We start from the raw sequence: 25116 nt of genomic DNA, 5'->3' as shown, positions 1-25116 counted from the left end.
AGTTTCATTGATGTTGGGAGGAGACGATCCTTCCTATGACACTTTTATTTTTGGCAAATTGTGTGGATTTTAACGTAATTCGCATGATCTTGAACAGTTCTGACCTTGAATCTCGTTACAGGATACAAACATCAAAAATGTCGAAAGAAGCAGCGATTCATCACTCCCTGTCCAGCTTTCCCAGTGCTGCTCAAGTGGAGCATTCTATGAAAGAGGTTGGTCTGATCTGCTGAATGATCGCCAATTAGAGCAATGGTGTTAAATCTGATCTCGCTAGGTTGGACTTGGAGGGCAGAGCGTTCAATCACTCACCCATGATGAACGACAACGTATCTTGGCTCATCTAAACTCTAATGGCAATATTGATGAAGCTTATCAGTCGCCGAGCAGTCCAAATGGACCAATTCTATCGACGGCACTCTACTCTGAAGATGCTGTATTGTTAAACCCAACTGCTACAATACCCAAATATGGAATTGTATTGAAATCTGCTCGAGATGGCGACGATGGCACTACAGATTTGATTGACGAGGAAGACGAGAGTGAAATGTCAAGACAGGAAGCTCATATTTTGAAACTGACTCGAACTTTGAAAGACAAACAAGTAATAATCGCGCCGGGAGATGGCAAGGCTCCTTATGTAACAAATGAAACCGATGTCGTCCTCGTTGATCGTGCCCTCATGCCCGGAGATATCGTACAAGACACGTCAGCACAACAGTCATCAAAGGGCAGCGGTGTCATAATAGGAATGAGGCAGTCTGCGTCTCTACAACAAATCTCGAGTGGATTCGAGATAAAAGATGTAGATACTTCGAGAATATCATATTCTACCGATGTTGACGTGTCAGATTATGTCGTCATTGAAGGAGGATGGGTTGGGCGGGCCGTTGGCTGTGCTGAACAAATAACGGTGCAATTTCTGGACTTGTCTACTTGTGTCGTCAGGTACCCAGACTTGCTAGAGATTGCTGGAGATGTTGACAACAATTCATTCCTGAAAACGCAAAGGTCAGTATTCGTAAATGGTCTAAAGTGTACAATATCTCAATTAGTCACTGAAGAACTCATTAATTTCCTCTGCTTTAGATTGGTTGCAGGCCTCAATGTAAATTGCCCTCCAGAGTGCCTTAGAGACGGTCGCTGGACACGTGGCCACTTCATCCCTAGAAAGCACAAGATTGGACTTGTGATTGATTCTCAAACCATTCTGGTTACTGTTCAGTGGCTGGCATGTTTCGGAAGCAATCCTTCAGGAAGCCCTCCACCGGAGAAAGTACCTAGAGCCTCCGTGAGAGTCTTAATGGGCAGCTGGTGCTCCTATAGTTTCCAACTTGGCGATAAAGTAGTCTTCAAAGATGAAGAGGATGCTAAACGCACGTTCCCTATAACTCATGCCCAGGCAGCTACGGGCCTTCCATCACATCAATTTACTTTGAACGTTACTTGCACAAAGACTTGGGCGGATGTATTGTGGCAGGATGGCTCAGTGAGCACTGGTATATACTCCACGAATCTCCTTCCTGTATTATCACCAGACGAATACGAACTTTGGCCTTGTGAAATTGTGGTGCTTAAGGAAAACCAAGAGAAACTAGGTCTCGTCGTCTCTGTAAACGCCATAGATCGACTTGCCAACATACGTTGGTATGAAACTGTAAATAGTTGCATGGTCTTGTCAAGTACAGTGGAAGAATTGTCGTTATTCGAACTAGAGACACCAGAACATCTAGACTTTACTGCAGGATGTATTGGTCTCGTTGTGGACGAAGACACTCCAGAAGTAAACCGTCTGGTCGAAATATTGAGAATAAATAGAGACGGACAGGTCGTGGTGAAATACATGCTGTCTAATCGAGAGGGCGTCTTACCTCCATCATCTATATTCAAGATAGTAGAGGACGATGACGATGGAGATTCGGAATCTGATGACGACGATAAGAGCTGGGTTACCGAGGAAGACGGTGACGAAGTCGAATTAGATGGTAGGACGATCGACCAAGTAGAGGATTCAGTCATTAAAGTCACCAATACTCTGGAAACAATGGATATATCAACACCATCATCACCACTCCCCAAACGAGGCACTATCTCAGTACCTTCTCAGCTGCCGTCATGGGACTTGTTTGCCTCATCTGAATCCATACCAATCGATCATAAATACTATAATTCAATCCAACGAAACATACCACGAGCTCTTGCCAAACGAATATTATCAGAACACTCAATGTTGACCAAGGCTTTACCTCCGGGCATTCTAGTACGGTCGTTCGAGGATCAAACTGATGCATTCAGATGCATGATTGTTGGACCAGAAGGAACTGCTTATGAAGGCTGTCTGTTTTTCTTTGATGCACGATTTCCTCTCGAGTATGTCCAAAGCATATTTTGTGTCCCCTTGAAGCTCATATTTATTCGTCTATTTGAACTATTTTTAGATATCCAAGCGTTCCCCCAGACCTCTTCTTTCACTCATATGATGGTGGCCTCGGGAAGATCAACCCAAACTTGTATGAAAATGGCCGCGTCTGCTTGTCAATATTAGGAACTTGGAGTGGTAACGCCACCGAATCTTGGGTACGCTCGAAATTGGTGCTGAAGTTAGAGAACAATGGCATTCCTAAAAGCTTTTCACTCGCTTCCTAGAGTCCTGCCAAAAGTCTCATGCAGGTTCTCGTCTCTATTCAAGGCCTGGTGTTAAATCCTGAGCCATATTTCAATGAAGCCGGATATGATTCGCATAGGAATACTCCTGATGGAATACGGAATAGTTTGCTATACAATGAGAAAGTGAGTTTCGTTCGTTGTACCGCAAAAACGATCCTTTTTCGATAGCAAAATAACCTCATTCATTCGTGACTAACAATACCAACTTTAGACCTTAATGTTATCGTACAAATTCATCAACCACATTCTACGACATCCCGTCGCTCCATTCGAAGAAGAAATCAAGTCATTCTACTATGGTGAAGGCTGGTTGAAGATAATGGTGGAACGTGGCCAACGCATTTGTGTCGCGTCAGAGACACCTGTCGATACGGCTGCTGCTACAGAGAAGTCGGCGCCTCCCCACGAGATCAAAACCGTGTCACTGGGCTGTGTAAAGTTGCTCAAGAAGGAAGTCGCTCTATTGGACAAGATGTTGTTGGTGCAGCAAGATGTATAGAATTAGACGCACTTGTGAATACATGGGGTTTCTTAGAGCTTTCAAAATTGAAACATGTTTTGTTTGGTATCGTTTGCCCGTTTCAAGATTGGGGACCTGTCAATTCATTTCTTTTTGTGATGTACCTGTCAACTGCTGTTTTGGTGATTTGGCTGTCAATCATTTCTTGATTCGTGTTCCCACATTCAGCCAGGGAACCTCGTGAACAGAAGCATTCAAGACGACGCATCTGGACGTTGACTCCAAATGTCGCCATTGATGCTTCTTATCGCCATGGTGTCAATATCGTCGTCGGCAGTGCCAACTTCATCAATTTCAGCTTCTAAAGTCTTGTACACTCAAGGACAAATACTCGATGTCATTCAACGATCTGGTCTCTTTGCAGGCTTTGTAGACGCGGTGAGGAATCCAAATCAGAAAACGGGGATATATGTCACTGAACTCAGTCTCGCTTTTTCAGCCCACGAAAAGGCCGCTCGAGCAAGTCTTGCGATCTTTTCAACAAGTCAGTCAAAGCTCGCCATCAAGCCTATCGTCATTCCTGAATGAGAACTTTGCTGCATCTGGATCTGATGTGGTTCCGGCACGAATGAATTATCCAGCTCAGCCGTCATTTTTGAAGGGCGTTCAGGACTCCAAGTTGCGTGATTGGGCAAAACAGATTCATCATATATGGCCGAAATTGGCGAGGAAGTGGACGGGGTTGTTGTGCGATGGGTGTGTGTCGAGCTTTGATCCTGCTGTTTCCAGGTATATAACGGGCTTTTTTTGTCTGACAAGTGACGTTGGAGACTGTCTCACAAATGACATTTCTTTAGACAATTTGTGGTGCCTGGTGGAATGTTTGAGGAACAGTATTATTGGGATACGTACTTTACTACGGAAGGTAAAATTGATTCAAATATATCAAACATATGACGAGAGTTTTTAAATGACACCCTCTCAACACTATAGGGCTCCTCTTGTCAGAAGCTTATGACATGAGTAAAGACATGCTGCTAAACTTCCTTGATATGCTTGCAGTTCACGGATTTGTGCGTAAGTACAACATGCCAAATTATCGCATCCTTAGTTCGTGAATTGTAGCACCATTCATCCTTCATTCAACATCGTTTGTTTAGCAAACGGATCTCGAACATACTACCTCAATCGATCACAGCCTCCCTTTCTGATTCTAACGATTGCTCGATTCCTGGAATTTCAATCATTCGACGAGCTCAACACTACCTTGTTGGAACAAGAATTGACATATTGGTCAACTCGTCCAAAGAGAGTTGAGTTTGGCAAATCGAAAGGCTATCTATCTCGATATTTTGTGACTGCAGATTCGCCACGACCTGAAGCGTATAATCTAGATCTGAATGTTAGTGCATTGGCAACTAGTATTCCGCCAGCAGAGTTGTTTTCTGAGTTGGCCACTGGGGCAGAGACGGGATGGGATTTTTCGTCCCGTTGGATTCCTGGACCAGTCTCAAATTCTAGTATGGAGAACTTGGCTAGGTAAAGCGAATATTTGCTCACTTCAAATCAAGTCTGATCGCGAAGCAACTTCCTTTTGTAGGCAACAACCAACCAAAGTCATCCCAATCGATCTCAACAGCATACTCCTGCTCTCAGAACGTTCTTTGGCCAGCATCTTCAAGGGTCGTGGGAATAGAGCCAAGTGCATTGAATACTCAAAGCTCGGAAATCAACGCGAATTGACAATCAAGTCACAGCTCTGTGACCAATCACTCAGATGTGGTGATTTGAATATTGAAACTGGAAAGCTACGTCTGGAGCCATATTCGTCCGAACAGTACTTTGCTGTCTGGGCTGGGATATTCTCGTGTGAAGGGGCTCGTCGAATGATATCTGATATTGAGTACTCGCTTGAGATGTGGAAGGGAGGACTGCCTGTCACTAGAGAATCGAGCGGTAAGGTTCTTCGACCGACGAGCTTATACTTTCATGTTCTCTGTTACTGTTAAAGACACGACTCTTGTTGGTATTGATGTTTTGGTTTCTTTTCAGGACTTCAATGGGACTTTCCAAACGTTTGGGCCCCCCTGCAATGTAAGAATAAAGAAACCCTTGTCGTGCACTAGGAATTCTAGGGTCTATTTCTCCTCTTCACTTTTATTCGATTCATAGATGTGGCTATTCAAGCAATGATTCAAATTGAGGCACAATGTCCACATCTTGCATCTGATGCAAAAAGGGCTCAGCTGCATGTAGCTCAAGCGTTTGTTACCACTGCTTTCTGTGCATGGACAAAACAGCGAGATCTTACTGGTGAAGGAGTATTCTATGAAAACTTCGATGCTACCGCTATTGGTTCGTCTGGGTATGGAGCTGAATATAGTCCTCAAGGTAAACGTAATTGAGGGCTTGCTTATAATATGATGACCTCGTGTTTGACGCATATTCTTCGTCTATAGTTGGATTTGGGTGGACTAATGGGGTTTTGTTGTGGATGATGAATGAATATTCGCAGAACTTGAGTGTATCTGCCAAGACCTGTCCCAATATGTGAATGATACAAGAACTTGACAGTATCCGCTAAACATTGCTTGAATGCCTAAACAAAAGCTCTCCTTTCTTAGAACTCGACTGTATCTGTCAAGAAATGTCTCAACGCGTCACTATCTGTCCTGTCAAACCCGTCTATCACGTTCATTTCGCGCGATCGTTTCAATTGATCAGTGTCCATTATAAATTTTATGCATGTCTCGACAAGAGAAGGTGTACTGAACACCGGCTTATTCACTGGTGATGGGTAGCGTTGATTTTTTTCAATGACACGAAACTCCACGCACAATGATGGGTAAAAGAGCAACGACAAAGAAAGAGGACTGTAATACAGCTCCTACGATTAAAAAACGTAAAGGAATGCCTGCTGATACGCAGCAAGTTCTCTTTGGCTGGGCATCGAAACAAGGAGCAAAACTGGAACTTTTGCAAGTAGAAATCCGTGATGGTGAACGAGGTGTATACGCCAACAGCAACATAAATCCAGGTGAACGCATCGCTTACATTCCTGACTCGATCGTGCTCTCCGAATCCATGGTCGAAAAGACAGAACTTGGACTGGCAGTTGCAACATTGCTTCCGGAATTTGGATCTACCTGGAGCTACTGGACGAAAGGCCTTATGCTCATGATTGCATATATGGTGCATGAGCTGTATGTAAAGCAGGATGGCTCATTCTGGTATCCGTACTTATCAACGCTGCCAGAAACATACGATTTGCCGATTGTGTGGGAAGAGGACATGGTAGAGCGAGAGCTAAATGGAACCAATATGGCTTACTTTGTCAGTGAAAAGCGTAAGGAGCTTCGTCGAGCCTTTGATGCCGTTTCTTCGAACGAATCTATAGTGAAGAAGTACTTTCCAACACCTGGAGCTCTCACATTCGACCACTGGCTGTGGGCATATTGTAGTATAAGTAGTCGAGCCTTTCCTAAAAGGCGTAGTGCTGCTGCTAGTGAACCCGATAAAATAGTCGACACCAACAAAAAGCCGGAAGAATACAGCATGAGAGCCGACGACCCATTCATCCTCGGTGATCCAAGAGTAGAAGAATGCGAACTGGCAATGTGGCCAGTCCTAGACATGCTGAATCACGCTCGAGGACATAAAATAGAATGGATAACATCTCACGACGGCATCAGTTTCGTTGCTCAACAGTCAGTTGCCAAGGGCGCAGAAGTAATGAATAATTATGGACCAAAAGGAAACGAGCTCCTGCTAGGACATTATGGATTTGTGATTAGTCTAAACGAGGAAGATTATGTCAAGGTGAAGCTCGCTGTAGATACCGATAGTACTGGTGACGAGACCTCCTCGAACGATAATCGGCCAACACCAGAAGACAATTCAGCACCACTATCTCGTCTACAGCAAAAGCTGATTCATCTTAAAGATCTAGGTCTTGACGACCGTCAATTCCTACTTTTCGAGAACGATGTGGAGATACCTGTAAAGATGCTTCGAATGATCCGAGTCTTGTTGACTAGAACATGTGATGGTGATTTGACAGATGGGTGTAATCCAGTGTCTCCACGTTGTGAGATTGAAGTCTACCATAATTTGTGGAAGTTGCTCAAGGGTAGAGAAGCTAGGTTATTAGAAAACCCAGTCACTGCTGAAGGTGGTGATGACAGTGATGGTGTAGAAGAACCCGATGCGAGGAAGCGGTTTGCTAGAATATACCGTCAAGGTAATTTATTGTTCATTTCGTAGTTGTTTTCTGTTGTCCTAAGGCGAATCGAAACTTAGTAATGCTTTCCCTATTTATGTAGGCCAGAGAAGGATATTAGAGCACGCTATTGGCCTTGTCCGCAGCCAGTGCAAATCATATATAGAGTCACGAGCTGCCTCTGGTACCTCCTTCATATTTCTTGATCCCTTAGAAGAGAACGAATTCATGCTTGATGACGAAACGCGTGTTATTGAGAAGATTGTATATCTCAAACACGAAAACCCTCTTCTTAAATCACTGGCATCGTCTAGAACTGCTGCCAAAGTTGCTGAAATATTGGGGCTAGAAACAGAAGAAGCTGCACGAGAGCACTACAACGAGCTGGTGCAAGATGGCGTGTTGAAACTAGACGAGGAGGCTTTCTTGTGGGGAGCAACGGTGTTGGAATCGCATAGTGCTCCTTTGTCTTTGAATTTTATGGTGGAGGTGCTGGGTTTGAGTCCTAATGAGGAGCTGGATGAAGAACAAGAGGATGTCAGCGATGAGGTCGAAGAAGAGGTCGATGGTGATGAGGTTGAGAAGATCTGTGTTATATTATTGTAATTATTGTATGATAACTTGCTTCGCATATAGATCCAGGATAGTACGAACTTCCCAACCTTAAAGCTATTCAGAATTGTGCAATTGTCGCGTACTTTTGTCTCCCTCGTAATTTATTTCTCTCCACAAAAAAGTGAGAGTTTTGGTTGCACCAACTTGCGCCAAAGAAATTAAGCTCCAGGTAACGAGCAGGAACTACTACGACTTGGAAGTCGAGCCGCTACGGGCAAATCAGTATCTGAAATGACGCGACAGGCATTCGAACAGTCGTATGATGCACGGCCAGCGTGGAGTCGTAGCATTCTGATAGTGTTGTTGAACCTATGTTGTGGTGGAAGTACAATCATTGGAGGAGCACTGGTCCCAACACCAAAGTGCTTGTTGTTCTTGGGCATAAATGAGTCTGCTCTCACTCATCCCCTCAGGACATGTGTAGCTCCTGTTGTTATTTCAGGCATTAGCTGTGAGTTCAGGATGAACTGATGTTTTCATTCCAGATTTTTGGATGTAGATCTAATACCACATTGTCATTTGATTCTTAGGTATTATAGCGATGATTGTGTTGCTGCCTCGCTATCTGGCGCTTTGGACGAGAGCTGGACTCAAATCTAGAAGGGCCGTGGAGATTGGGTGGTCGGTCATTCTTCTGATATCGATACTATGTAACAACGCAATATGCACTTGGATCTTTCTCTACTCGTCGCATCCTGACCCTCGTTTTTCCTAGTATTGATGTTTAGCTCTGGAGCATACACACTCGCCGGAGTCGGTTTAAGCTCAAACAGCACACACAGCACCAACATAAATAGCACCGCAATCGGCGCCGTATTCGTGCCAGTGGGTCTGACCAACAACTCCTACTATACACCATACTTTGGAAACGTTGTGATCTGCATCCTTGCGGTTCTGTTTGCCTCTATACTCGCCATAATCGAGTTCAATACCTTGACAGTGGTGTTATTTGGACAAGATGGAACGGGAGGACATATAAAATCCATACAGCCAATAGAGGATGATTCGCCACCGTCGTCAACAACTACGTTGCCCGTGTTGTCACAAGTAGACGAGGAGCGGCCACTGCCGTCGCCAGGACGAAGGAGAGGCCCAGTAGCCAATAATCATAATACGTTGTCGATATCTGTGCCGCCAGGCCTAGTAGACCATGAACAACAGCAGCCACTACCTGTTAGAGGGAATGGGACAGCATTGAGTAGTCTCAATACGGTGGCGATAGCGACATCGCCACGGCAAGTTAATAATGAACAGCAGATCACATCGCCGGTTAGAAGGAAGGACACAAGCAACAACCATACCACGTCACCGATTGTAGTATCGCCACAGCAGGGCACCAACGATCACCAGATGTCCTGGCCGATCATAAGACAGGCAACCCAATCCAGCAACCACAATAAGTCGCCAATCCTAGTGCCCGGACAGCTCGGCGAGGATCAACCAATACCGTTAGTTAAGAGGCGAGGAACAGGAAACAGTAACACCAACAATGACGGATTCAATGGGCCTGTCATACCACTATCATCACTAGCGAACGCAGAACCATCACCATCTAGACGCAAGAGGCCACCAGCGCCACGATCAAAGCCATTGCCGAACTTGCCTGATGAGATTGATCTTGGCGACGCTGTGACATAGATCACGATATATACCCCCACCATACATAGTATGTAGAGTCAGTCCATAAACGCTCATTTTATATTTCAAGTTTTTGTCAAATACAATATATCGAAAATGAAACTAGAGTCGGGCGGCAGCTTGTTGTTGGTCTTGATTCCAATACGTGATGTCATATTCAGAGTAGATAGGCTTGAACAGAGCATCGTTTAAGGAGTTACCAGGTCCTATTTGCAATACGGTTAGTATTTGGAGTCGTGATTTGCCTTCAATTTAGATTCGCACGAAACCAAGCAACATATTCACCTGGCCAATGGGCAATGACATGATCACCCCTCTTGTACCAACCCCCACACTGGTTCTGAGATCCCCATACTGTGCGTTGCAGGACATGCTGCGCTTCAATATTCCATTCGTCTTGAACAGATTGTTTTGGATGCAGGTACTTGATATCCGATTGTTGGAGTTTCACAATCACTTGGTTGATATAGTTTGCGTAAGCTTCCAGCTAGGAAAAGTACGATATGGGGCAAGGTTAGTGGAGGTACGCTCTTGTGGATGATTGGTTCTTACATGGATATGAATCGAGTTAGCCTAAAACGATGAGGTCAACAAGTTGCATTCAGAGCACCATTCAAAGCAAGCGCTGGCACTTACGGCAGCACAAGAATTAGGACCCATCATGACGAAATAGTTTGGGAATTCTGCACAAGCTACACTCTTGTATCCTTTAGCCATATACTTCCATTTCTCTTGCATCGATACTCCGTTCAGACCGGTGATCTTGATGTGTGGTACATATCTATTCGGAATTATGATTAGGAACGTTTAATAGGGCTTCCGAATGTGGCTTAAACTAACTTACGTGTTTTCATATCCAGTTGCACATATCAACACTTCAATCTCACGCTCGATCTCATTTCCTGCTTCATCCTTGACTACGACGCCCTTTGGAGTGACACGGATGATTGGGTCTGTGATTACATTCACGTGTTTCTTTTGAATGCTAACAGTTGGGGGAAAGCATTTCTTGTAAGCGACTTTCGAGCAACGAACTGAACAATCAATTATGATACGCACTCTCTGTAGAAGCTCGTGGATGGTGTGATTCGGCGACAACCATACCCATACTTTGGTGTCAATTTAGCCTTCAGCACAGGATCTTTTACTTCTTCGTCCAGTCGGTCAAGACACATCTTTTGTACACGTGTTTGGAGTTCAGAGCCTTGCCAGTTTCTGTAAGGAAGAACGTGTTAGCAATGAGCATATCATCATCTCCAATCCACTGGCCTACAGGACCCATGTTCGCTCTCCTCCATTCCATGCTCGTTTCCAGTCTAAGCCATGATGTGATTTAGAACCGTGAAAATTCACGACTGCTTTTCGACGAGTGAAAGAAAATCTTACAGTCACGGTAAAAATCTATTTTAAAATACCAGCTGGTGAGCGACATCTCAGACTCAATCAAAGAACGCGGAACTAACCAGGGTTGAGATACTGCTTCTGCATATCATCATTAAAGTATTCCGGTACCATGAATCGAGCAATGTAAGAGGGAGTACGCATGTAGACATCCAAGCGCTTGACCTCTACAGATATTGGCGTGAGTTAGGTGGTTCAATTTGTACCAACCAGGTGCAAAAACGTACTGTCTACGACCCCCGAAATCGTTTGAAGCCCGCTACTGCCAGTTCCAATGATGGCGACGGCCTTGTTTGAGTAATCATAGCTTCGATCCCCTGTGTTTTATGTGCAAAATGGTGAGCGGTTTCAAGCCTCACAATCTTCACACAAATGCCTCACATTTCGCAGTATGCAAAAACTGGCCAGCAAAGCTCTCTACACCCGGAATATCTGGTAATTTGGGACGGTTCAAAAATCCTTGCCCATTGACAAAGATATCACAGGTCTCGTTCTTTACTGTTCCAGCAACGTCCGTTGAAACGTGCCACTTGGCGGTGGCTTCATTCCATGTAGCAGATAAGACGCGAGAGTTGAAGGTGACCATTTTCTCGACGCCATACTCTTCTACCACCTCTCGTACGTACTCCCTTAAGTAACAATTGATTAGTTGATGTCTCATGGCAGAATGTTTGAGTAGAACGCACCAGATCTCGTCACTGCCACTATATCCCATGGACCATTCGTTAATCATGAATCTCCACGAGTAGTAGTGGGAAGGTACGTCACATCGACAGTTGGGATACTTGTTTTCCCTACGACATGGAAGACGGGTCAACAACGATCAGCCGTTCATCAGTATCGTAACGTACCACCATGTGCCTCCAAAAGTTTCATTCTTCTCATATATAACTAGATCCACATTCTTTAGCCTGTACTGCGACATGATTGCGAAATTGATGCCACCAACTCCAGCCCCAACAAAGATCACCTTCAGAGGCTTAATTGGCAGCTTCTCATCGTAAACTGGAGGTGGACTAGAGGTGTAATTGTGGTCAATGATTGGGTTTGGTGGTCAATGAGTGTAGTGCGACCTTGCGTGCAAAATCCATGTTTTGCAAGATGTACGATTCACACCTGATATGGAGGAAGTTCTCGTCAAAGTTCAAGCTCGGCTTAGGCCTAAATGAGGAAACAATCGAAAACTTAGCAATTCGCTGGTGTGGTTATGAGCAAACATGGAGAAATGTAGAATAACCCAGTGCAGCGTTTCCATACCAGTAGGCAAACGGATCTACATCTCTTGGCACAATTAGATGCGCTTTTTTACGCCTAGGCTCCACAGCTGATGCCATTACAGTTAGTTCGTCGCTACAATTCAATCCCTACGATTCGCTGGATGTTGGAAAGGGGTTTAAGGCACAAAATCACAATCGATCACTGCAATTCCGATATAAGAGATTAGCATTTTGTAGCATTTTACACGTGATTCGACGCGCATTTCTCCAAGTGCTCCTACTCCTGTCTCTGATTTCGATCTCGAGCAACGACTCCTTACAATTTTGGGCGAAGAAACATCAAAGGGATGGCTGACGGAGGTTTCAGAGGTGCAAGCCTTGACCAAGTAAGTTTTCATATCGTGCCTTTGCCTTCAGAGTCGCGAAATCACTACTTTCTTCTACTCGAATGGAGAACTAACGACAAATGTGATTTCCTTTTCTCACTTTTAGGATGTCAGATTCAAGGACAAGCAAGCTAAATTGATGAAGTCTATAAAGTTCCCACCTATATATGACAAGAAGGTATTTGCCCTTCATCTCAAAATCAGTGGGTTGCTTTTCGACATCAAATCATTCAAACTTCATTTGGCATTCAACCCAGGTCAAGACTAAATCAATCAACAAGGAAGTCATGCATCCTTGGATTACCAAACGAGTCACGGCTATTCTTAACATGGAAGATGAAGTAGTTGTCAATATGGTCTTTGAATGGCTTGATGATCCAGTACGTTTGGAATTCTTGACTCATTTTGCTTTACTTGTTGCTCTTCGTCAATGTCAAAGCAAGTCGTCAATAATATGCTAATACTAGGAACCAAATCCAAAAGAAATGCACATCAATCTTACAGGTTTCTTGATGAAGGATACCGCAACTTTTATGACTGAATTATGGGAATTGCTACTGAGTGCTCAAGAGACAATAGGGGGTATACCGCAAGCGTTTCTGGATGCAAAGAAGCAGGAGTTACGTGAAGATAAGGTGAGCTTATATCAGAATATCTTCATGGGGTCTGCCTTTACTAAACTCAATTAAACCTACCATACAGGAAGCACAAGAACGAATGGCGGCTGCTCTTAAAGCTCGTCAACTGACAGAGAGAATAGACGCACCTCTCCCTTCACAAGCAGAACAACCAGCATCGAGATCAGGTCGATTTGACAATCAGGCCCGCAACCGAAACGACTACAGCAGAGAACAACGCGATGACCGCAGATATGATCGCAAAGACGATCGAAGAGGAGGAGGAGGAGATTACAGACGGCCTGACGATTACGGCTATAGTAGGAGTAGTAGCAGACGAGACGATGGATATAGCAGTAGTAGCAGGAGAGACGGAGACAGACGAGAATACGACCATGACAGATCTAGTCGAGGAGGAGACCGATATGATGATCGTTCCGACAGACATAGAGACAGTCGTTACGACCGTGATCACAGAGAGAGCCGTCGAGGAGGGGAATCAGATAAAGGACGAGGTGATCGAGACGCAGATAAAATAGATAGGTCTCGTCGAGACCGTGAATCCGATAAAGGTCGCGGTGGTGACCGAGATCGTGATCGTCGTGAACCCCGTGATAGGTCTCGAGATAGACGTGATCGTGGAGAAAAGTCTGAACGTAGTGATAGGAAGAAACGATCTCCTAGCATCGACGACGAACGTGATTCCAAGAAGCCTCGTCGCTCTCATGATAGTGGTGATAAAGGACGTCGACACGAGGATGATGAGAAGGTGTCCAGACCTAAAACACCAGAAGAAGCTGAAGAGTCACGAGGACGATCTACCTCTCACGAACCACGACGACGATCTAGGTCTAGTAGTACGAGCAGCAGTGGTAGTGGAACTGGATCTGGTAGTGGGAGCAGTGAATCGGGATCAAGCTCTATTGGTGATGGTGGTTCAGTGGCATCAAGAGGAAGTGTTGGTAATAAGCCAAAGTCCACAACCAAGAGTCCTCGTCGTGATTCATCGGCCTCGCCGCCACGTAGAAGGCGTGACAACTCTGAATGAAAACATTTGCATTTTGAATTTCTATTTTTGTACACAGTCAAGTAACATGATTTGCAAAGAAATATAAGTAAAAGCACTCTTTAAAGCAAGATGAATGATGTTTTGTACAGATTTCAAAGATTGATCAAAGTTCAAACTATTGGTTTTTCGCCTTTGCGAGTTTTTGCGGATCGTCGCTTTCACCACCAGCGATCTGTCGTGCCAATTCCTTGGACAATCAGCCGTGACAATCAGCCCCTTTGCTCGAGCTTTGGTGCCTTTGCTCGAGGCAGTTTGGGGGAACTGATTGTCAGTTTCAGTTTGGGAGGATCTCGCCTCAATGGAAACAAGAAATCAACCAACTTGGTCTTTCTTGCTCCAGAGCACTTTTTTCACTTCTCGTAACAGGTAGATACTGTGTTAGAGCTTTTGATTGACGATTCAACTGAGTTGAAGCATGTCCAAGCAACAGACGCTTGCGCCACTTACGTAATACTAGTAAAATCACTGGGCTGACCTGGCCACCAGCTCACCAGCTCGCTTGTTTTGGTTCCGCCAGCCTCGAGGCCTCGTCTGGCTGTTAGTCACATCAAACAAGATGAACTTGTTATTCAAGAAGCCAATGCCAATAGCGGCATATCGTCGAAGCTGCGTGATGGTCATTAGGCCACTTACTGTACGAGCTACTCTCCTGGTAAGGGATCTCAAGGCTGCGAGAGGCTTTGTGGAACTTCACATCAAACAACAACGTAGAATGAACTAATTAAAGCCAAGGACGATGTCGTCAAGACGAAAGATGAAGTCAAAGCGCTCGCAGTTTTGTTAAAGGTAGGTAACATTTTAATTAGACACTACCTATAAATCAACCCAACTCACACTGACGGACTATAGGAGAAAGAGATGCGACTGGAATCAGCGCAAGACATGCTTCTGAAAGCTAAGAATATACACAACATTCGTGGTGCTCTAGGTGAGCCAGACCAAAAGGACTGCTCCCTTGCTGCTGCTTATCTACTACCGCAACTAGAATACCTTACATCGGACGGTGAATTCTCACATGTACCTGGACGTGGTGTTCAGGCTAAATTGGATACAGCTCTGGAACGCAATCTCTCTTTGCAGGAAAAACTCAAGGAACTCACTACGCTCCGTAAGATAAAGCACGAGGATGCAAAGCGCTCCTACCACCAAATATATCCCCACGTCTCCAAGCGATACCACATCAATGATGGCTCCGATGGTATTGAGTTGGTTGTCTCGAATTTCACTTCAGCTACAGACTTGGTTTGTTTACAGGCTATTCTGGAGGTGGGGTGTATAAGATACCATCTCGTAGAATAGGGAAGAGCCTGTACATAGGAATTAAAAACAAGAAGCTGAAGCTGTAAATACTAGTAGAAGACAAGACAACTCTGAATGAACATAGTGGCATTTTTTTGATTCCTTCTCTCTTGTACAGTCAAGCATACGGAAGAAACATAAATAAAAGCACTTTTGAAAGCAAGAAGAATGATGTTTTATACAGTTGTCAATGCAACCAAAGACGCTCCTATACAATTCTATACTACTTATTGGTTTTTCGCCTTTGCGAGTTTTTGCAGATCGTCGATTTCACCACCAGCGATCTGTCGTGCCTTCCGAATCTCTTTATCCTTGACAATCAGTTCCTTGGCTCGAGCCAGTTTGGGAGGATCTCGCCTCAATGGAAACAAGAAATCAACCAACTTGGTCTTTCTAGCTCCAGAGCACTTTTTCACCTCTCGTAACTAGGTAAAATACTGAGTTAGAGCTTTTGATTGGGATTCAACTAGGTTGAAAGCATGTCAAGCAACAGACGCTTGGGGTCTTGCAATTTCAGATGTGTGATGTGTTTGAGGCCGTACGAAGACTGAATGCGAGGAGAAGCATACATAATCATAAAAGTATTCAAGTAGCAGGTCTTCCATCAATTCGACAGTATCAGAAGCAGGTGGATTCGTGTCTCCGTAAGCATACATGACTTCCCGCACTAAGCAAGATATAAAGAATAGGTTAGTCTCTGGACATTGAGCTTATGAACACACTTATTGGAGTACCTGACTCTGTAAAGACCCTCTTTCGCTTGTTCATTATCGTCAGAGCTCGAGTTTGGATGCTGAATGGATGTTTTGAATGTTTTATGAGTTATATATGAATTTGGTGACCGTTTTATACTATCGACTGGCGAATCCAAAGCTATTGAATTGCTCTGATTTACGTGTTATTCGCTCTAATATACGTGGATTCGTGGATTTATAGGTCTATATTACGGGCAACACGTTGTTGATTGCAACATCAGAATTTCAACCTAATCACCAAAGCAATCAAGGGAACAGAGGGAGCTGTGTGGGTTCGTTCTTAGAAGCTCCGGGTATACCTAATTCGCAACTCCTGTTTCGGAGACGAGTGGCCGTGCAACAGCTGAAGAAACACTGAATGGTTAAACACTGATTGGTCGAACTCATGAAATGATGATCTACAGGGAGCAGGCATGTTCTTTATATTTGCTGTTATTACACTTGTAGCTCTTTAGCAGCAATGTTTATTCGTTTGTGGTTCATGAAAATTGCTTTTGCAAGCAATTTACAACGAGCACGCCTCCCACTTGGTCTTCCCATCACATTCACAAACACGTTTGGGATCTTGGAACTGGCCCGAGCTATGTGCAATCACTCCAATCAATATGTTTCGCTTTTTATGCTCATTACCAGCCGATGCTTCCTCTTCAACGATCATACATCGACCAAGAAGCTCAGCAACAGTCCCATCGACTGATAGGATTGTAGTAGTTTGTCCAGAATCGTGGATAGCGATTTGACCTAAGGACATTATAGAAGGCCCGGCCGAGATGTCATTGGACAGATCTCCGAATTCCGATACGGAGATGCTGTAGCGCCCGACGGGAAGATCTAGAGTGATGTCTACTTTGAGACGGTCTCCTTGGGAAGTCAGTCTTGCTAGACCGCGACATTCAGGTTTATTGGCGCTAGTTGGTGTCGTTGTTTCTAGCTGGCACACTCCGAAGATGGAAATTGTTGATGTCATTTGAATGTAGTCTGAGGAGGTTGAATAGAGAGCAAAAAGGTTAGTATACTCCATCATTTAGACTGATCACACCACAATCGAGGTTCCCACACTTGTGCAAAGACTTTCTTTCAGTTTTTACCTGTGACTCCAAAAGTCTCGTGGAATTTTGAAACGTATGGTGAGGCGGTAAGAGGAGACGTGGGATACGGAGATACAGTGTTAGGAGAGCTTGTTTATTGATACTGTCGTCCTTATTATTGAGCGTCCTCGGTAGGTTGCGAGGGATAGTAGTTCTGTGTGTGACGCTTTCTTGCCGCTCCAACAGCAAAAATCTCTCACCAAACAAACCGACCTTTTCAAACCTTAAAAACCTACACCATGGCACTACAACTCCCGAAATTACGATACGAATACGCTGCCTATGAGCCTGTAAGTTCCCTCTCCTCTTGTGATACAAGACGTCGTTTTCGCACACTAACCATCGGCTCGGGACCTCAGGCAATTGATGAAGGAACCATGACTCTACACCATACCAAACACTTCCAAGCTTACATTGGTGTGTATTGCAGCTCGTTTCGACCCTCTACGTGTCTAACTCGCTACCCTCAGACAACTACAATGCAGCAGCAGCAAACGTTGAAAAGTCACCATTGCAATTGTTACGACACATTGCATCTGAAGAAAATCAGACTTCTGTTGTTATTGATACTACAATTGACGCAAAGACAAAGGCTGTAATCCGCAACCACGGTGGTGGATATGTCAACCATGCAATCTACTTTGACTCGCTGTGTCCTCCGTCTCTTGCCCAAGGAAAGCCTGCTGGTGACTCAAAGCTGTTGGCTGATATTGCAGCGCAATTCAAATCATGGGATGAATTCAAGGCGGCTTTTACTGCATTGGCTATGAGTGTGTTTGGGTCTGGATGGGCGTTCATGGTGAGGTCTCCAGCTACGGGCAAGTTGAAGCTGGTAAAGACTGCCAATCAGGATATTCCAGAGTTTAATGATAGTGATAAAGAACGACAACTTGATGTCATCCTTGCCTTGGATGTCTGGGAACATGTAAGTTTTCGTTGTTTTCACGAGGTAAATATCAAACGACGCAAAGATTGAATTCTCACGCCGCTCTTCTGATATAGGCTTACTATATCAAATACAACAACCGTCGTCGTGACTATATTGATGCATGGTGGACGGCCGTTGACTGGAACGTTGCAGAAAGCTACTATATTCAGTCGTCTCGACAAAACACTCACTTGTAAAAAAGTTAGGAGGCTTAAATAGCAAATACAGGTCTGAGCTAAGGGAGTGTTGTCTATATCATTGTCCAGATTGTTGTGTCATTGAAATCAAGCTTTCCTCGTCTTCGATACATCCTCCTGCTGAATTCAAGTGACCTCGATGTGTTCTACCAGAACTAGAAGTAACGTATGTAGTAGCTAATAAACACGAAAACTCACGTCCTCTAAGTCCTCTTCGATCAATTTCGTCATTCCTGTCAATTCGAGTTTGGAAGGTGACTGTGCATGTACCACATGAAGGCCTTGCAAGATCTGATCGTTTTATACCATCCAGCGTTGATGCAAATATTGTTGATTTGCGCTGGATTACGTGTAATTAACTCTAAAGTACGTGTATTATTAGGCCTCCATCATGGGAAACGTGGTCTCAACAGCAACATCAGATTCTGTGCCAAGCGACGCCACGACAACACATGTAACCACAAAGGAAGGCACTTCCCTCACTGCTGAGAAATCCAGGTATGCTGCTAGCTCACAATTCCCATCTCAACCCTCAGCGGCAACAAGATCTAACATTCATCATCATTGTTGCGGCAAGCCTCCATCTTCCCAACGACATTTGGATTAACATAGTCAAATACCTACTGACGCGAGAGCTGTATTCTGCATCTCTGGTGTGCAAGACGCTGAACTATATGGCTGTGGAGATGTTGTATGAGAGCGTTCCAGGGAACTATATATCTTCGAGCAGCGTTGGTGTCGGTCAACGATGTGTGGACGCCTTGTTCAAACCGTTTGAAGGATATAGGCAGCCGGTTTTTGATTGTATCCGTGAGCTGGATATGGACGTTACAAAGGCTTGGTGAGTGAATGTGGTTGTGAGCATGTTTGTAGTCTGTCTCGCATTTCGCTGTTGTTGAGCTGGGTAATTGACAACCACGTTCAATGCTAAAGCGTCACTCACTTTGTCTGAATAGGCGAGGCTTGTTCGATGGACATCATATAGAGCTGTATGAAAGGATTCAGGCTGCAAACAAACTCAAGGAGCTTGCGCTACTCAAAGACAACCGTATTTTACGACGTATGCCATCAACCGTGACACATCTATCAGTATCTCCTACAATGCTTATATCTGAATTTGAGTGGGGGACCTTGTCAACACAGTTTCCCAAACTTAAGGAGCTACAGCTAAACTTCCGGTTCTTGTCACGGGATAGTAGAGTCTTTACGGATATAGCAGCAGGTGTAGCCGCTTTGAAGCTTGAACGTTTTCGAGTAGATGCCGTTAACGGACCACATGTATATTTCGAATTGCCGGACGTGCTCACGAGTGCTATACTCGAGAACAGTGAATCTGTATTAGTGCATGTACGAATATCAAGCATCCGGTTTGATCTGGACTGGCTTAAACGTCTAAAGTGTCTTAAATCGCTAAGTCTTGTATTCTGCCATGTTGATGGAAGTCAACGTGAAATCCACGAAGCACTATACTACGTCATTACTCTACCATCAATGACCACCATGGCTATACTATGTAGAACCGTCACCCTATCCATGGACTGCTTGCTGGATATAGCTGCGGTCAGAGCTCAATCTCGAATGCCCATATTGGAGTTGAAAACCTCGTGTGGGTTTCACGTGTCCAACAACAATGAATTGCTCACCGCGGGATTAGATGAAACGTATGCAGGAAGTAAACGAATGATTGAGAGATTGACGCAGAGCATGCATAACGTTGTTTGTCTTACTCAACGTGTCGTTTTGGGGTGTGAGTGGTTGCAGCATTCGTACTGGCCTACTTATATTGGACGACAGCCGTGCCAGTACTTGTAAAGCATGGGCCCGAGGTAGTGAGAGTTGAGTCAGATCCTGATTTCGTGGTGGACATTGGGCTGGATGGTGAGCTTTCCGGAATTATGTTTTCTTGGTTGGGCTTCCTTTGACCTGACGCAAATACTTCAAATAGGACGATCTGGAATCCTACGATCCCACGTCACCACAAAACGTTGGGAACGCGTACTTGGAGGGAAAATACGTGGTTGTGACGCCTTTGATCTAGGTTGTTGGAGCTGGCAATCGTTTGTCTTGAGTCTTTGTTGCGTGTTTGTATACTTTCTACTTTAGAGTGAAATAGAAAGCTATATCCACGTATCAATGTGAAATACGAGAAGCCCGAATTTGATCAGCAGCTCTCACAACACACAAGCAATTTGTTCAACTGTCGAAATCATGTATGTTGGCGAGTTCTACAACAGTTCCACTAGAAATAACGCTAGTAGTACTAAGAAACACGTAAAAACACGTCCCGGAAGGTGCACGGAGCTGTTAAAGTCCTTATTCTTTCAGTCCCGGAAACTGCACCACATTCTTCAAAACCCATGTCAACAGCTTCAAGCTTTGTGAACTTTAAATCCAGGTCGTTACCCTGTAGATAACGATGCCACCGCCATCGGAGGCTGACGCAATACCTATAAATCTCCCTCCAATACTACCATTAACTCGATTGTCACCAGTTGAGCTCACTGAGCTTTTGCAATTCGCTACATCCGAGCTATCATCGCTATTAAACACCTCATTCCAGGTCTTTTGGTCATCCATACTATCGCCTACGTCGAATTCATTACCGTCGTTTCTCGATAGCTACTTGACTCAATGTAGCAAATTATTGAAATCATCACACTCACATCTCAATGTAGAATCAGAAACTACTAATGTCACCTTTACAGCACAAAACACAGCAGAACATCAAGTACTATCTCGTCTCGTATTTATATTGATACTACGATTATGTCTCGTTGATGAACAAGATCAACTGGACTCGCTATGGGATCGTGACGACTGGGGGCTAGCTCTGTCAAAGCTTGGTATATTTAGCGTCCCAGTCATTATGGATTTCGTGTTTATATATGGTCAGGTCAATGCTGCTTCTGTGTCCGTTGCTTTGGACACGTTATTGGATTCACACGAGTCGTATATAGTCGAGTTCTTGAACGCTGTGAGTGTCTTGAGCTCAACTGTGAAGGGTATGCAACGACGACGTGAAAAGGCTACCGAGAGGAGTGGTGGGAAGAGTAAAGGGAAGGGTAAAGGCAGTGGTGCTGTCGCTGTTATAGATACATTTAGCTCGGCCACATCAATTTCAACACCGAATGGCCAACCACCTAATAATAATAGTGATGCCAACGACGAAGTGTCAGCCGAAATTGAATTCTTGACTGATGCTATATGGTCGTTTGAGGTTACTGCCACTGTGGCTGGTATGACACTAGCAACAGCACTTATACAACAACCAGACCTCATACCCACACTCCTCGCAACCTATAGTATCGCCAACCTTGTACAGAATAGTAAACCAGTAATCGATATGTTTGATCAAACCTCATTATCTGATCGAGTCAAAGCACTGAAAGGTCTCGTATTGAGTCTTGTATACCACTTGCTCGATTCGGCCTTCTTCCAGCCATGTAAACTAGATACACACAATGAAACAACACCAGCAGCCAATCAATCACCAATAATAAGTGCAACAGAAGCAGCCGAAAAGTTATGTGACTTGATTCACCTATTATTGGATCAAGCTCAATTCGATGAACCAGTACCCTTCCTGCACGGTGCTCCATTACTCGTTGATTTGGATGTAGAATATGATCTGGCTGGTAGATTACGTACTCTTAAAGATGTACGATTAGATGGTGATGATGCTCGGATTGACTATATATTGGCTAGCTTGGAACAATTGTTGGCTTTCAGTGGTAACGCTGAAGCTAAACGTGTCAAGAAGGTCCGAAGGATGGACAAGAAACGACAGTCGCATCAGTATAGTGGTGCTGATGGTGTACAGGCTTCACATAATGATGGAATACCTTCGTACTCTGAGGTGATCATGGCATAATTTCCGCTTTTTTCTCGTTTGCCTCAGACAAGGTTTTACTGTAGGTTCCACCACTGGACGAAGAGTACATTCGTCGAAGCTCATTGATATCACAAGTACAAGATCTCTTTCCAGAACTTGGTGAAGGGTTTATTGAGGTACGCCAACACCACGAGCAGTTCGTTGAATGAAAACTGAATATGTTTTCTGCCAGGCATGTCTACTTGCATTCAATAACAATGCCGAAACAGTTATAATGAAAATCTTGGAAGACGATTTACCTGATTACGTTGCCAAACTGGATCGTCTCATGTAAGAGTGATTTCCTTCGAGCCTCCCATCAAACTCTGTGAAACGCTAAAAACTTATGCTATTTCCACCTTCAATATCTTAGGCAACGAACTGCACCACCTCCTCCTGCACTAAAACGCTCAAGTAGTATAGAAGCTGTAGTGGACATGTCGCTAGATCAACCGGATATTGAAGAATCCGTCCTGTCGACTCGCCGAAACATATTTGACGGAGACGAGTTTGATGTCTTTGCCAGAAAGGATGTCGATCTGTCAATGGTGTCAATCGGCAAGAAGGAGTAAGCTCGCTTATGGAGTCTTCTTGGATCCTGATGTTTTTCGCGCATTCTAATCTCGAATCCTCACTTAGCAAAACATCCCACATTCTCTTGAACGATCCAGCGTTCATGCAAGAAGACCCCTTCATATCATCAGCTGCATACGATGAGATGTATGATGACGAGTACGATGACACGTATGATTCAACAGACATCAAACTAGCTGGAACAGTCGAACTACAAGCAGTAGATGAGATGGAGACTGCTTTCGAAAAGGGTGCTCGACCGTCCACGAAAATAACTATGACAGCACCAGATCCCAAGATTGAATCGTATTTGATCAAGATATATACGTCAGCTCCAGGTGCTTTTGAAAAGTCGTCGAGAAAGTCCGGAATTAGAGGTGAAATGAAGAATTTCACTCATTGGACTGATGAGCAGATTGAGGGTTGGGCAAAGATGTTGTTGCGAGATACTGTAAGTCTAATCAAGAACTGCGACTTATGTGGTGTTTGTGCGGGCAACTGGCGGCCGTTTTTGGCTTGCTCTTTTTGCGTCTCCTAATAGTTTTTCTTTACAGGATCGCATGGAATCTCTTATGCCAGGCGGTCTGGAACCCAATCCAAATCATCATAATCGTCACCAGGAGGAGGAAGACGACGATGATGAGAGTGAATCATCAGATAATGATGATAAACAACAACAATCAACTGCACATGCCAAACCAGGTCTACCATCTAGCAGAGGCGGTGATGCTCCTGCCCAAAGAGGTGGATCCTCAACACGAGGGCGAGGTCAACCAAGAGGGAGATCGTATAAAGATAAGCACAAGGCCCAAATCGGAAATCACAACAGGAAGAATGCCAGTGCGAGGTAATACCTTCATTTCTTTGGGAGATTTGTTGCCTTATCTTTTTTCACTAACGAACATATTGTGCTCTATAATTAATCTTAGGAAACACCGATTCGCAAACCCATTCTCTGCTGATAGTGGTACTGAATGATTGAAATGGCATATTCTCAACGTCTGATCTTGCACACATACATACATCACATACCCTGTTGTAATATTTCTGCACATCACATAAAACTGAAGATTGTTGATATACCATACATCGTGTCTACTTTCTTGTTTGCGTTTTCATTTTCTGCTATCTGTGATACATCCTAGTCGCAGCTTCTGCTCTTTTTTCACATGCGACAGTTACAACATTTGAAAATCTTCCTTCCCTACGTTTACACCCACATCAGCCGTTCTGGCAGACCGCTTCATCAGAAAATGTCTTCATCAAAAAAATCCGTAAGAAGGTTCGGTGGAATGACCTTTGTCAGAGTTTCAAAATAAACCACATCAGACATACGGTATGAGTAGGCTCTATGATGTTTGTAAAGAAGCGTTAATACAATTGGGTATCGATGTGAGTTCTTTGTGCGTTAGAGCGCTTCAAACATTCAAAACCACTTACAACCAAATGAGTTTCGACATCTACGATAGATTTGAGGGAAAAATATCGTCCCTAGCTATCACTATCAACTTTGTCCTGTTCCAAGCAAAAAAAAAGGAGAATTCGTCTGTACTTTACATCTCATCCGTCAACCCAGCCTCAACCGGACAGTGTCCCTCAAACAAACTATACCCCGTCGCAGCAGGGTTACTCGAAGCTTACACCATATAATAGACAGAAGTGGCACTCTTTTATACATAATGATACAGTCAGCAGTAACGCGGCTTCCCTCCAGCAAAAAATCTGAATATCAATTCAAAACGTCTCATTCAAAACACACCTTAAACCCATCCTCACTCTCATCCACTCTATTCTGCGAATGATATAAAGGCGTCTTCCGGTATGTACGATATCTTTCGTCGTTCGTTTAGAAGCAATCACACAGAATGGTCTTGAAAATGAAATGATTGGAGACCCAGGTTTTTGAATCGGATGTTTGGGCTGGTGTGATGCGATTCGTCCGTAATGATTCCAAGCGATTCAGGCTAATAAGGAGAGTACCGAACTCAGGTCATCCATCCGGAAACGTGAGAATCCATAATCAAGACTATCAAGACTTTTGAAGACGCAAGTCAGTTTATCTGCCGGATACCATCACCGTGGAATGCCTTATTCCTCGTCCGCCATGGCAGGCGTA

General features: G+C 44.2%; 7 protein-coding genes across 7 annotated transcripts; 5 read left to right on the top strand and 2 right to left on the bottom strand.

The window, feature by feature from the left end:
- Nucleotides 1–137: 137 nt before the first annotated feature.
- On the top strand, nt 138–3166 carry SmJEL517_g04651 (uncharacterized protein; the record flags this gene model as incomplete). The annotated part of the gene is made up of 5 exons (XM_031170579.1): nt 138–215; nt 278–2370; nt 2439–2577; nt 2647–2790; nt 2879–3166. 5 exons carry the CDS (start codon nt 138–140, stop codon nt 3164–3166), a joined length of 2742 nt encoding a protein of 913 aa, XP_031023482.1.
- Nucleotides 3167–3412: 246 nt separating this feature from the next.
- On the top strand, nt 3413–5681 carry SmJEL517_g04650 (alpha,alpha-trehalase; the record flags this gene model as incomplete). The annotated part of the gene is made up of 9 exons (XM_031170578.1): nt 3413–3565; nt 3627–3916; nt 3985–4052; nt 4121–4204; nt 4288–4666; nt 4728–5083; nt 5180–5221; nt 5300–5518; nt 5587–5681. 9 exons carry the CDS (start codon nt 3413–3415, stop codon nt 5679–5681), a joined length of 1686 nt encoding a protein of 561 aa, XP_031023481.1.
- Nucleotides 5682–5965: 284 nt separating this feature from the next.
- On the top strand, nt 5966–9599 carry SmJEL517_g04649 (uncharacterized protein; the record flags this gene model as incomplete). The annotated part of the gene is made up of 6 exons (XM_031170577.1): nt 5966–7367; nt 7450–7922; nt 7983–8040; nt 8131–8412; nt 8492–8611; nt 8677–9599. The coding sequence occupies 6 exons, from the start codon at nt 5966–5968 to the stop codon at nt 9597–9599; spliced, it is 3258 nt and encodes a 1085-aa protein (XP_031023456.1).
- A 102-nt stretch (nt 9600–9701) lies between these two features.
- Nucleotides 9702–12334, bottom strand: SmJEL517_g04648 (uncharacterized protein; the record flags this gene model as incomplete). Its single annotated transcript, XM_031170576.1, has 15 exons — nt 9702–9805; nt 9885–10086; nt 10152–10172; nt 10236–10380; nt 10444–10584; nt 10704–10814; nt 10873–10915; nt 10986–11000; nt 11063–11167; nt 11228–11317; nt 11382–11629; nt 11687–11794; nt 11852–12016; nt 12117–12161; nt 12258–12334. The coding sequence occupies 15 exons, from the start codon at nt 12332–12334 to the stop codon at nt 9702–9704; spliced, it is 1620 nt and encodes a 539-aa protein (XP_031023457.1).
- Nucleotides 12335–15815: 3481 nt separating this feature from the next.
- SmJEL517_g04647 (uncharacterized protein) lies at nt 15816–16356 on the bottom strand (the record flags this gene model as incomplete). The annotated part of the gene is made up of 3 exons (XM_031170575.1): nt 15816–16013; nt 16131–16255; nt 16323–16356. 3 exons carry the CDS (start codon nt 16354–16356, stop codon nt 15816–15818), a joined length of 357 nt encoding a protein of 118 aa, XP_031023454.1.
- Nucleotides 16357–17670: 1314 nt separating this feature from the next.
- Nucleotides 17671–18556, top strand: SmJEL517_g04646 (uncharacterized protein; the record flags this gene model as incomplete). Its single annotated transcript, XM_031170574.1, has 4 exons — nt 17671–17721; nt 17791–17848; nt 17902–18356; nt 18434–18556. 4 exons carry the CDS (start codon nt 17671–17673, stop codon nt 18554–18556), a joined length of 687 nt encoding a protein of 228 aa, XP_031023455.1.
- A 2416-nt stretch (nt 18557–20972) lies between these two features.
- On the top strand, nt 20973–23978 carry SmJEL517_g04645 (uncharacterized protein; the record flags this gene model as incomplete). The annotated part of the gene is made up of 7 exons (XM_031170573.1): nt 20973–22412; nt 22472–22564; nt 22621–22718; nt 22801–22995; nt 23067–23451; nt 23555–23847; nt 23930–23978. The coding sequence occupies 7 exons, from the start codon at nt 20973–20975 to the stop codon at nt 23976–23978; spliced, it is 2553 nt and encodes an 850-aa protein (XP_031023452.1).
- Nucleotides 23979–25116: the final 1138 nt, after the last annotated feature.

Source organism: Synchytrium microbalum, assembly GCF_006535985.1.
Source record: "Synchytrium microbalum strain JEL517 chromosome Unknown SmJEL517_scf0033, whole genome shotgun sequence".
Taxonomy (NCBI): Eukaryota; Fungi; Chytridiomycota; class Chytridiomycetes; order Synchytriales; family Synchytriaceae; genus Synchytrium; species Synchytrium microbalum.
The sequence above is the reverse complement of the archived record's forward strand: the minus strand, read 5'-3'. Positions and strand labels throughout refer to the sequence as shown.